This window comes from Zingiber officinale, chromosome 6A (assembly GCF_018446385.1).
Source record: "Zingiber officinale cultivar Zhangliang chromosome 6A, Zo_v1.1, whole genome shotgun sequence".
NCBI classification, from domain to species: Eukaryota; Viridiplantae; Streptophyta; class Magnoliopsida; order Zingiberales; family Zingiberaceae; genus Zingiber; species Zingiber officinale.
This window is the reverse complement of record NC_055997.1, coordinates 105,752,686-105,766,403: the sequence shown is the minus strand read 5'-3', so window position 1 is coordinate 105,766,403 and position 13,718 is coordinate 105,752,686. Positions and strand designations below refer to the sequence as shown.

The 13,718-nt window shown below is 37.7% G+C and overlaps 1 protein-coding gene across 1 annotated transcript; it reads left to right on the top strand.

Annotated features, from left to right (window-relative positions):
* The first annotated feature begins 8,658 nt into the window (after positions 1 to 8,658).
* On the top strand, positions 8,659 to 9,063 carry LOC121995114 (protein NEGATIVE REGULATOR OF RESISTANCE-like). Its single transcript, XM_042548941.1, has one exon. It carries the CDS (start codon positions 8,659 to 8,661, stop codon positions 9,061 to 9,063), a length of 405 nt encoding a protein of 134 aa, XP_042404875.1.
* Positions 9,064 to 13,718: the final 4,655 nt, after the last annotated feature.

Sequence of the window (13,718 nt, the reverse complement as noted above, 5' to 3'; positions counted from 1 at the left end):
CTCATCATATCTGTCGTGATCTATCACGTATGGCATGCAAGGAACAGGAGTAGGTTTGTGATGTACGTAAATATTATGATCGTTTATGCATGTTTTAACGCACATTCACTTGCTTTATAAGTATATATTCTTTGCATGATCGTCTCTTTTATCATAAACTCATCATGAATACTCTTTCGTTCGGATATCTACTATTTGTTTGGTTTTGTGTTGACAGGGATAACTTTCGGAGCAAAAAACAATGATTGTCAACTCACAGGAACGAGGCAAAGAACATGGTCGTGCAACCTCGCACGACCATGTGGCCAAACAGCAGAAGAGAAGTGCATGGCCGTGCAATTCTTGCACGGTCATGCGGTCAACCAGAGATAGATCTTTACATGGTCGTGCAATCTTGCACGGTCGTGCCCCCCACAACCACAGCCAGAAGTGCACAACCGTGTCTCGGGAGCCGAGCCCCAGATCCACAAGGCTGTGTCAATTGGCACGGCCGTGCAGCGCGACCAGAATAGAAGGAAGACACGGTTGTGCCACTCAACCCGAAGGGAGGATGCACTTGGCCATGCGGATCTCGCACGGTCGTGGCATGGGTCGTGCGGCGCCCGCGCCCGCGCCCTAGCTTATAAAAAGGGTCAAGAACCCTATTCTTGGGATCATCTTTGGTTTTGGACTTTGTTCCTCTCCTTGGGAAAGGGTTCTCCCCTTCGGGGGAACCCCTAGAGCTTCATCTACCGCCATCCCTTGACATTCCGTCCATCTCCAGAGCAAGGAGGCATCCCCAAGACATCAAAAACCTCGACAAGAATCTCTTCTTCCCCTTCTTCTCACATCAAGGGTTGTAAGTATGCTTTACCTTATGTTTTGGGGTTGTTCTTCCCTCACAATGGAGTAGAGACCCTTTTCTAGGATTAGGAAGTATTTGTAATGTGATGGAGATGTAAAACTATATAAATTCGCCATATTTCTATTCAATGACTTGTTCATGATGAATTATGTATGTGACATATTTATATTTCTTTGCATACTTTGTTAATTGATGTGGAGGATTGTTAATCACACAAAGGAAATGCCCTAGAGCGTATTGACCAAGGTGCCCTAGTGATAGGGGTAACCCTTTCCGAACGTCTAGGATGTTCCCTTAAAAGGAGAAACAATCCCTTAGGAATTGCTGCTCTCGTAGAAAGAGTGCTCTAGATCGTATATCCGAGAGGCCCTAGTGACAAGGATAACCCGTTCACGGACGTCTAGGACATTCTCTTGAAAGGAGAGGCAATTCCTCCATAAGGAAGTAGGAAATCGTACCAAATCTCTACCTTATCTTTATTGTTATTTATTAGACATGTATTCCTGTGATCTACTGAGGCGCCCTCGTGACAGGGGTTAATCGTTAAAAAATTTCATAGGAATCGTCTCTATTCGATACTTAGAGATATTGACCAATTTAACTTCCTGCAAGAGCATGGATATAGAGGATAGAAACTAAGCAATCTATGTAATATCTCCTAGTATTTTAAAGAAACTGAAATCCTAGAATCCATCTCCCAAAGCTCATTCCCTCCAAGATCAATTCTCTCTCTCTCTCCTCTATCTTTGTCTCAATCTTCTTTCCCTCTCTTTAATCACACTCGTTAGTTCGTAAGCGTCAAAACCAACTTTCGACCGTCTAGATAACTTACTTTGTGACATCTTTAGTGCTTAATCAACAGTCCCTGTGGTTTGACAATCTTATATATTACTAACGACAAATTCATGCACTTGCGGAATCGTAACAGTTTGAGGGGGTGTTGTTGGGTTCCTTAACAAAAATTAAACATGAGAGCACAACAAAAAAAGAATCCACCAATGATCCATGTGAATTCAAATTAATTGTTTGTTTAATATTACCTCTTAATGCGCAGAACCTTTGTGAATCTGGAGAATTAAGTCGATCTCAAAATGATCAATGCATTCGTGCCTCTATGGTATGATACCACTGTTGGGGAACCCGTCGCGGATGTGTGCATGGACATGTTTCACAAATGTGTAGTGGAAGGTAAATAATAAAACTAATTATTACATCACAAGCATCTCACGCATATAGGATACACACATGCATGACATAATCACGCAATTGAAATTTTATAAAATAACTTTTAATCTAGGTATACCCAAGTATCTAGGATTTGGAATATCTGTTTTGATGAGACAATCAAAGAGTTTGATTTTTTACAAAATCCTGATGGACCTTGTGTGTACAAGAAGATTAGTGGGAGTGTGATCGTATTCTTAGTGTTATATGTCGATGATATATTGCTTATAGGAAACGATGTGTCTATTCTATAGTCGGTTAAAGTTTAGTTGTCTAAAAAGTTCTCCATGAAAGACATGGGAGAAGAGAAGGGAGAAGAGTAGCTGTAGAATTTGACCGCCACCTTTCTGCAACCCAAGTGGCAGTTCATGTTGCCTAGATCTCTTCTATACATGTGCTAACCTCATGCCCTTCCTTCTCAACTTGTATAGAAGGTCTTTATATAGTTTTGCACTATAAGCATTCCAAGTATCTTTAAATTGAGTCTCTTGCTCTACCTCTTAGGTATATTTTTTTTTGCAATAATAAGTTGACAAATTAGTATAAAAATAATAGATATGTGATACAATACCAAACATATTCAATTTACTTACCAAAAATTCCAAGTAATAGAAATTCTTCATCTCCTGATATACATGCCTTCATGTAGTATCAGAAACGCAAACTCATTCTTTAAATTTTTATGCTAATGTACGTTGCTACCCAATGGCCATCTAGAGTAAAACTGCATGAATCTCCTTTTTCTTATAAGAGAAATTTCTTTTTCTAGCCGAAGTATGTCGACCGTCATAATACACCTTGATGTCAAAACTCTAAAAATAGACTCAATTCAGTAAATTCTTGCCAAATGTTATTAAAAAGTAGGTTATGAAAAGTTATTAGAATAAGTCTTTGCATGAAGACGTGACAATCATGACTCTTTATTCCAAACATCTTTAACTATATCATATCTACGCATCGAGTCATATTCAAGGCATACTCATCTGGGAATTTTATTTTGTTCAACCAACTACATAAAGTTTGTGTATCATCTTTGTCCAATGTATAACAAGTCTTTAAAAATTTATTGGTTGTTTCATCTTGATACAACTCTGGTCTGTTGACTAGTTCTTTTAATTCCTCGCATGATTTAAAAGTGTCTTTAATTTTTCCAGGCACTTATATCACAGTGTTGAAGATATTATCGAAATTTTTTTTCTTAATATGCATCACATCTAAATTATGTCGAATAAGTAAATACTTTCAATATGATAGTTGTCAAAAAAATATTTCTTTTCTTCCAACCACACTTACACGTCCTAACATTGTATTTATTTATCTGATCAAAATTATTATGAGATATTGATAGAAATCCATAGTTGTCTATTTGATCAATGATTTCTTCACCTGACAAGATTTTTGACAGAAGTTTCCTTACTACAGTACTCTTTATGAAAATTTTCTTATTTCGCTTGAAAGGGTATTCAACTAGTAAATTTTTTTGATAATTATCAAACCAAGATACCTTCTTAAGGTAATGAAAATACATTAAACTCAGTCATGCAATATGAGCATACAAATTTACTAGTCGTGCTCCATCTTGACAACATTAAGTATGCTGGCAAATTACTAACTATCCATGATAAGGCAGTATGTGAGGTAAAATTAATTTTACTTGTAATATCATATGTTAGAGATCCTACATTTCATAATTCATTCAACTTGACAATCAAAGGATGTAAAAAAATATCTATATTCTCTTTCGGATTCGTTGGACCAGGAATAAGCATAGTAAAAAATATGAATTTGTCTTTCATGCATATCCATAGTGGTAAGTTGTACGGTGTTAATATAATTGGCCAAGATGAATATTACTGTCCTGACTGACCAAATAGCTAAAATCCATCTGTAAAAAGTCTTAGTCTTTCATTACGTGGTTCCATTGCAAAGGAGGAAAATGTTGTATCAAGATATTTCCATGCAGGAGAGTTATAAAGATGACATATTATACCTCCTTTGTGCACATGCTCATGATGTAACCTCATGTGGAAGTTCTATGACTGATGCATACAAGTGTTAAAGTCTAGTAGTTAATGGGAAGTAATACATAACTTTCCATGAAATATTTTTCTTCTTCTTCCTCAGTATGCGACTATGATGCTTATAATGAGGATGAGTACATATTCTACATTCAATCAGTTTATTGTCTTCATTCGAAAATATCATGCAGTTGTTTATATAATAATCAATCTTTTCTAAATGCAAACATAAATCTCTAACCAATTTCTTTGTACTATAGAAGCTATTAGTCATTGTGTTATCAGCAAGGAGCAACTCTGATATCAATTTACACATGTCATCATAATATCTTTCTAAAAAATAATGTTCTGCCTTTATATTCAATAACCTTAAAGTAGTTGATAGTTAGGAATGGCCAGAAGGAATGTCTTCCTATAATTCTCTTTTATTAGCCTTTAACATGTCATATAGTTGAAGATATTCAGGTGTTGGTATTTCATATATATTGGAATGATCAACTGCATTCATCGCATTATAAACCATTGATTGCATTGCAATATTATTAGTTGATAATTCCCCTAAAGTAGTTGTGCCAGATGACAAATCAATAGAAAGCTCATTTGGTTCAAACAAATAAGACTCTCTATGACAGTACCAGTTGTAGTAATTTGAAACAAAACTATTTCTACATATATATTTTTTTCATAGTATCATTATCACGAAAAGTTGTATTTCTACTTTTGTAATGATTACATGGATAACGTAACTCAACAACATTCATACATTCTAGATGACTCTTAACGAAGTTTGTAAACTCTTCAACTTCAGTAAAAAAATTATCTCTGATATATTCATTTTCTAATCAATTGTACATCTAAACTTTGTTCACATACATTCTATCCTAGTAAGCAAAAATTGCCTACATTATTAATCAAGCCAAACATTCATACATTCATATATTTTTGATGACTCTTAGCGAAGTTTGTAAACTCTTCAACTTCAGCAAAAAATTTATCTCTGATAAATTTATTTTCTAATCAATTGTACATCTAAACTTTATTCATATACATTCTATCCTAGTGAGCAAAAATTGCCTACATTATTAATCAAGCCAAACTAAGCAACTAAGAAAACAAATCAGGACTACAGGACATAGAAAATAAAAACATGTTCTACCTTATAATCAACTAAGGGGAGAAAACAATTTATCATAGAGTATATAGAAAATATCATATTTAACAATTCATTTTACAAAGCTTCGGTCAAGCTTGCGGCTAGAGTGTTTACGAGCAGCTTGGCCACTACCGACCAAGCTCACGACCAAGGTTCCCCGAGCAGCTTGGCTACGGCCAGCCAAGCTCGCGGCTGGAGATGGGATGGGAGAGGAGAAGGGAGAGCTGGCTAGATTACCTAGGTTCCGGATGTTGGGATATATAGTATAAGCCTAGCTTTTGTATGAACATCTGTTTTGAAATGTTTTTGAAATGAGAATCACTTTAGTGAAATGCCTGCATTTTATATTTATATATATGTAAATGCAGTTGTCCATTTAATTTATATTGTAGATAACATGATGTGTGGTGCCACACAGAAGATCATATTATCGGTTCCTTATAAATTATAAATAATAGCTCACAACTAAGATGGTTTGGGACAAACCATTGAAACGGTTGTAGTGTAATTTGGTATTAGTCCGTCTTGACTATAAAATTGCACTAATATACTATGTGTGTATTGAGCAGGACCAATTGAGGTAGTATCTTTTTATACTAACTATATAAAAGAACAATACCTCTGTTATTATGGAAGTGTGTACTCTTAATCATGATATAATAACAACCACATATACTTAATATTTATTTCTTTGATTTATCAAAGGGTGCGATTTAGCTCGATAAATCAATAGGCCCGATAAGTTGAGAAATGATATTATTTATATGGTGTGTTGTTGATTATAGAAGGAAACTGTGTCATAATTATTTAGGCTGATGATGCCCCCTTGTGGAGCTCATAATGATTATCATGTAAACTCTGCGGGTGGACTTAGCCCGTTATGATAATAAAGTTGAGTGGTACTACTCTTGGAATCATATGTTAATTAATTGGGTTGTCAGTAACTTAATTAATTAACGGACATACGATATCTTAAACACGATGAGATTAACGCACTCATGATAAGAATGAACTCATATTATAATATGGGATTGGTGCGATAGTTCAATAATAACCCTTTAGTGGTATGAGTTATTATTGATAGATTTGGGTTGGGTGTTCGGGCCGAACACAGGAAGTCCAAGCCCATCAGGAGGCCTAAACCAATTCCTCTTCTAGGTCCCTATTGTAGCCTCTATATAAAGCTTCGCATCCACTCATCCGATTTGGTTTTGTTAAACTTAGTTTGGTTTAACTTAACTTGGTTTAACTTACTTGGTTTAGTTTAACTTAACTTGGTTTGGTTTAACTTGGTTTCAGTTTAGATTTTTTCTAAACAAAATTATATTATTTTTTCTTTTCTTGTAACTGACGGCAAGCCTATAAAAAGGAGTAGGTGGTGGCCCCTAAAACCTAATTTTCCTAATTCTCTTTTCCCTTGCTTGTGGCCGGCGGCACCTCTCTCTCCCTCTAGGGTCGGCGCTCCTTTCCCCCTCCTCCTTGCTTAGGGTCGGCGCCCCTTTCCCCCTTCCTCTCCTAGCTAGGGTCGGTGCCCCTTCCTAGCAATCCATTGGTGGCCGGCGGTAAGAAGAAGAGGAAGAAGAGGAAAGAAGAAGGAAAAAGATTAGAAGGTGCCCCATCCTAGAGCCTCCTTTTGTAGCCGGCGGTTTGGAAACCGAGAAGAGAAGGAGGGTGGTGTTGTCTTGATAGATCGTCGCCCACACGACGTTCAAGAAGAGGAGAGGAATACGACAGAAGATCAAGAGGTCATCAGCTACGAATAAAGGTACAACTAATTTTTAATTCCGCTATGTAATAGTTGGTTTTCTTTGTATTGTTTTTTTGGAATACCAACACAAGATGCCAGCGATCTTGTGCTTTGATCAAGGGGTGCTTTAATCATTCAAAAACTTGCTTGATTGATCAAACACATGATTGATCGATCATGCAGGTTGCTAGGAAAATTTCTGTTCTTGTACAATTTTTTTTTATACAGGGAAATTGAAATAGAACGGAATTCCATCGCCTTCACCGGAGAGAAGATCGCGTGTGTGCCAAAGAGGAGTACACCAGAGATCGGAGAAGACGCCGTAGAGCTGAGATCAAGAAGGAGAGAGAAAACTCATTCGATCGTGTGGATACCAAATTAGGGTTATGCCCTAATTTTGATCTAGATTTAGCGATGAAAATGCGTTTCTATCATTAACTGGGGAACGGATAAGGACGGAAGCCCGATTCCATCCTTAATTAACTACGTAAACTCATTTCCGTCACTAATCATTTTGAGTTAACGATGAAAATGCATATTCGTCATTAATTAACAACAAAAAAGAGTTCCCGTCTTTACTTAGCGACAGAAATTCTTTTCCATCATTAATTAATTCATGTTTGTCGCAAATTTTATTGTTAATAAGAATTTCTTTTGTATTAAAATTAGATTATATGTGTTTATTTAATTATCCTTGATTATATTTATGTCCTCCAACATTAATTTACACCCTATATTGAGAGAGAATTTTTAATCAATTGTTAAAATATAATAATGGATTAGGAATTTACTTAGGGATGTCAATTTTTCCCACGGGTTTGGAGCCCCACGGGAAAAATTCGAAATGGGGATGGGGATCCCTAATTTTTCGGGGATGAGACAGGTTCGGGGCGGATATAGGAATACTATCCCCATCCCCGAACCCGCTCCGAATATTATTATTATTATTATTATTAATAAATAATAATATGATTTTTTTAAAAAATATTAATAATAGTGTTAATATTAATATTAAAATTTGTGAAAATATGATTAATAATAATATTATTAATATTGATATTAAAATTAATATTATCATTAATAATAATAATTAAATAATAATAATAATATAAATTAAATTTGAGAATGAAGCGGGGATGGAGACGGGGATGAAGATTCGATCCTCGTGGGTTCGGATTCGGAGAATCCCCGAATCTGAAAAAATAAGAACGGGACGAAGATGGGAATGACAAATCTATCCCTGCTCTGCCCCATTATCATCCCTAATTTCACTGTACTGATGAATAGTATTTTAAATACAAAGGGTAATCGTGATTTGATTATTCCGAAACATCATCTATGGTGGAGTAATTACCGAATTAAAAATAATGTTTTTAAGATTAAATTTTCTAATTCGCTCCGATCACGTCAGCACACGTGCCATTTATAATCCGGAAATTGTACGCGTTCGGTTCACCTGCCCATGGTCGGGGCCACGTCATCAACTCGAAACGTCCTGACGCTAGAGCCGTTCTGGCGACACGCGCCGTTTGTGACGTCGTGCGCCGTGCGTCAGAAATGAAGTGTCCAAGTCGGTCGGTGAGGAAAGGCGGTGGCGTTACGGCACGGCCCTTTCTGCTTTTGCCACCTGCGTCTTCCATATCATGGAAGGCCGCGAGCTGAGGCGGTTGCGATGGGGATGGATCCGAACCCCAGGAAGCGAGAGAGCGACGGCACCGCGGCCGAGGAGGAACGGCGGACGCGCCGGCGCGTCGATGAGGAACCCACGGACGAGGAGGTGGAGGAGTTCTTCGCCATCCTGCGGCGGATCCGGGAGGCGGCGAGGCACTTGGGCGGGGCTAGGGCTCGGGCGGCGGATCACGGAGTCGCCGGGTCCAAGGGGCGGGGCGACGGTGGGGCGCCGCCGATGTGGCAGCCGGCATTCGTGCCAGAGGACTTCGAGCATCCGGGAGCGGCGGAGAGCAGCGGGGATCGGAGGGAGAGAGCGGAGAAAGATGAGGGCGCGGGGAAGTGGAGAACGATGAGCCCCGGCTGCGAGCGGTGCTTCGATCTGAACGAGAAACCCGCAGATACATAATATGCGAGGAGTCGCAGCTGTTAATTTCGCTTTATAATAATAATAATAATAATAGTGTTAATTTTGCTACAATTTGATGTTTAATTCGCACCGTATAAAAATTTGCAGTAGGTTAGTCGATGCATGTATGTGCCTCTCAGAGTTTATCAGTTTCAGTACTTTAGCTTGAGTTTCATGAAAATGGTTTTACTTTTTCTTTTTGAATTATAGTAAAAAATTAATTCGATTGTTTACATATAGAATTTCATTAGATGTATAATTTTTAGTCAATTTATTACAATTGCTTTTTTACAGCGATTCAACGGAACAATTATATATTCTTAATCCTAGTATGAAATGAATAGCTAAGATCATGGAGAATGAATAATTTATTCAGATTGCAAATACTTGAAGTCTCTTGTCACTTGAACATTTGATCACACTAAATCCAAAATGATTTTATGCACTATTTCACGTAAATAAGCTCCAAGGATTTTTTAATTACGGTTTCGATTGTTCTATTTTGCTCACTTAAAAATCATTAATTAATGACGAATTAATTGCTTGGACAAATTTAGTTATTGTGTAGCTAACTGCTCGATCATTTTGTTTCTAATTGATTGAATGGCAATTGAACACATCCATCATCATCATCTAAACCTCATAAACCCACAAACTAGGGGCACTTCTTCAAGCCCTCCTTAACCAGGGGAAGAAATCTTTGGGTGCCACGTTTGAATTAGAAGTTTATATATTTTTACAAGAACCTTAACCTTTATTTAAATAATTTTAAAAAAAAATCGCAACAGCTACTAGAAAAATTAACAGAAAACTCATCCTAAAAAATAGGATAAAATCTAAACTAATTTTTAGAAAAGAAGATTAATTTTTAAAATTCTAAGTAAATAAAATAAAAAGTTAAAAGATCAAATCTAGAATTTATCAAAGGCATAACATAACACGCACATATCAAGGGACACAGGTTGGTCGTGTGGGTCACTAGAAAGACAATTCCGCCTCATCTAGACTTTGTATAGAGCGCAACCGAGTAAGGAGATCATGGGTTGATTATCTTCTTTGTCAATAGTCTCAATTGTTCTTTCTCAAGACCCAAAGGGGAAGCTGGTAGTCTCGTTTTCTTTTCGTCACTATTCAAAGGGGAACATAGCTTTATCGAAGGACATAAATTGATAGTTGTATCGGATGTTCCTACATCAGACGCATAGTATCTTCAAGATCAAAAGATACTGACGACCTGGGGTTTACCCCACCATGCGCCTATGGCCTGTGTACATGCATGAACCTCCCTCCATATCCGTGGGGTCGGCACTAGGGGGGCCGCTAAGGTAGCAGATCTATCTTTTTTCAAGATCAAAAGATCTTGGGTGTTGGTAAATCAAAAGTTATCTCACAAGTAGTAAAACAGGAGAAAAATACATTAACTTGGTCAAATTTCTAGGCGACTGTTGTACTTCTGATGAAACATGGATAGCATTCTCAGATAATCTGTCATCTGGAATCTCATTAATGACTAAAATCTAACAATGATCATCATAAAGTATCTCATCATATATTGGCTCACTAGCTTCGTCGTAAATTGGATCGCTGACTATTTTGATCTTATCGTCCATATCTTTTTCAAGAAAAAATTTATCCAAATTAAAATTAAAGAACTTACGACCTTTAAGATTTCAGGCACTACGATAAGTGTGAGGCTTCGTCAGTCAGAACCTATCTGTCACAACCTCGATTATGTACCTCACGTTCTTCAAGATTTTGCTCTGCTAGACGCTGGGATAAGTCTATGACTTGTCTTTGTAGATTTTCGATGAGCTCATATGGTACACTTCAATCCTGATGCGAGACTTCCTCAATCGAAATATGTGACCTCGACCACGATGGTCATTCATGTATCTAAGGTTCTAATACCAACTGACGCAGGGAAGAAATCTCCAGATGAGACGTTTAAATTAGAGGTTTGTAGAAAAAGATATAAAAAGATAATTCATAAATAAAGAGGAGTTGCCTCTAAGTTTAAAAGAAAATAAATATTTATTAAAACTAAAACTAAATTCAACATATTTTTACAAGAGCCCTAAGAAACTCATCCTTAAAAAAGGAGATCAAATCTAAATTAATTTTTAGAAAAGAAAAACTAATCCTAAAAATTTTAAATAAATAAAAGAAAATGTTAAAGGATCAAATCTAGAGTTCATCAAAAGATATAACATAACACGCTCATGTCAAGGAGCACGAGATGACCATGTCAGCCACTAGAAAGACGATTTTACCTTATCCGAACTTTGAATAGAGTACAACAGAGTAAGCAGGATACACACACGCGCGCGCGCGAGCCTTTTAACGAACACATTCGTGAGCTCACGAACCAAATATTATTAAGCTCGAACTTGACTGAATAATGTTTTTGGGCTCGAAATTAAGCTCGAGCTCGACTCATTAACTTAATCAAATGAATTCAAATAATTTTTTTTCAAACTGAGGCTCGAATGGTGTTGGAAATGTGAATAGAATAAAGAGGTGGAGACAAAGAGACTCTATTGTGCACGGATTGTTAGTCCCACATTAGAAGTCTCTTGATTTTATTGTTGGTTTAAATTATGTCACATGCATTGATGTTGTAAACATATGCATGGAGAGACTCTTTTACGCGTGAGTGCGTAGGGGTGAGTGCAAATCTAGGGCCCAAATTGTGCTGAATCAAAGTTGACTTGTATGCGAGCACAACCTACGCACATTGAATATTAGACCAATCGAGGTAACATTTGCCCAAATGAATGAACCAACATTTTATCACTTGAATCTCTTTTTGCAATCTGCTCAAGAGTATAATGGAAGCATTAATATGAAATTAATGGGGTCATTAATGGCATCTTAAACCCATTAATAATGATTCCATAACATCTCAACATTAATGAAGATATTAAACCCATTAATGACGACATTCAACCCAATATTAAATGAACATAATTTGGTCATTTAATTTATTATAGGCAAGGTGAGAGCTCCTATATAAGGAGGTTGGATCTTGAGCAAAGGATATAGAGAGAGAGCGAAAGAAAAAGAAAAAGAATTGCTCCACCTTCATTCCCCAATTCTTTTCTCTCAGTCATGCATCCATTCAGCTGAACCACTCATAATAGCATTCGGGTGTATTCTCAGTTTGCCACAAACAACCAGTGCTTGGTTGCGTGCATGGTTTTACCGTTGTATCCTAGGAAATAAACGACCTGAGTGAATCTCGAAGCACAGCCAGAGGTGGGACGAATCTATTTCAAGGAAACTGCGTTAAACGCAGGCCTCGGTATCTTAGTCAGCAAATTCTCTTTCTGATTCGGTGATCGACTCCTGATTCTGCTACGCACTGCATCAACTCCACAACTCGGACAACCAGAAGCTTGGCGGAACGAGCCCTACTGGCAACCTGAGATTATTTGCTCAGGTCATCTCAACAGATAAGTTAGAATTGATTTTATATAATGTTAATTCTGTAATTTTTCCAATATCTCCGGCAACAGATTGTCCAACAATCTTGAAACAGATTCAAGTTCTGTTGAGATGACCATAGAACAAAATGTTGAAATGCAACATACTCAACACCTTAAGGCCCCCTCTGCCCTGATTGAAACTATGCCAATCAACCATGAAGAAAGGCCAGAGAAGTTCACTAGAGTGAACTTCAAGAGGTGGCAGCAGAGATGCTCTTCTACTTGACCACGCTCAATCTAGTTTAATTCTTAACCGAGGACCCTCCCATGCATACTAAGGATGATGATGCACAGACCATCAGTGCAATGGAGGCATGGACTCATTCTGAGTTCCTTTGCCGAAACTACATTCTCAACTACCTTACCGACTCGTTGTACGCTGTATATAGCATGAAGAGAACGGCTAAGGAGTTGTGGAAGTCCTTGGACAAGAAGCACAAGATAGAGGATGCAGGGGCCAAGAAGTTCATTGTGGGTCGATTCTTGAATTACAAGATGGTTGACTCTAAGATGGTGATCAACCAAGTTCAAGAGCTTCAGGTGATCTTGAACGAGATCCCCTCAGAAGGGATGGTTCTGAGTGAAATCTTCCAGGTAGCTGCTATTATTAAGAAGTTGCCTCCAGGCTAGAAGGACTTCAAGAACTACTTGAAGCCCAAGCGGAAGGAGATGAATGTGGAAGAACTCATTGTTAGACTTCACATCGAAGAAGACAACAAGAGTTCAGAGAGAAACCTATTCTCTCAGGCTACTGTGAAAGCCAACGTGGTCGAGCATGATCAAAACTCAAAGTGGAAGAACCCAAACACTTCCAAGATAAGACCCAGAGAAGGCATTAAGAAATTCTCTAGGAAGTGCTTCAACTACGGTCGAGCTGATTACAAATCTTCGAAATGCAAAAAATTGAAGAAGAAGCAAGAGGCCAACCTGAACGAGGGACCAGAAATAGACGACCTCTGCGCTATGGTCTCTGAACTGAACCTAGTCAGTCCAAACTCGCGGCAATAGTGGATCGATATTGGAGCCACCAGACTTGTCTGCTGCAATAAGGAGTTGCTCCACAATTTTGAAAAAATCAATGGAGACAAGCTGTTCATGGGAAACTCAGCAACCTCAGACATCATGGGCCAAGGAAAAGTGGTGCTAAAAATGACCTCGGGCAAGGATCTT

What these genes read in the sequence shown, in the direction of transcription:
- LOC121995114 (XM_042548941.1), top strand. Translation starts at nt 8,659, where the DNA reads ATGGGGATGGATCCGAACCCCAGGAAGCGAGAGAGCGACGGCACCGCG.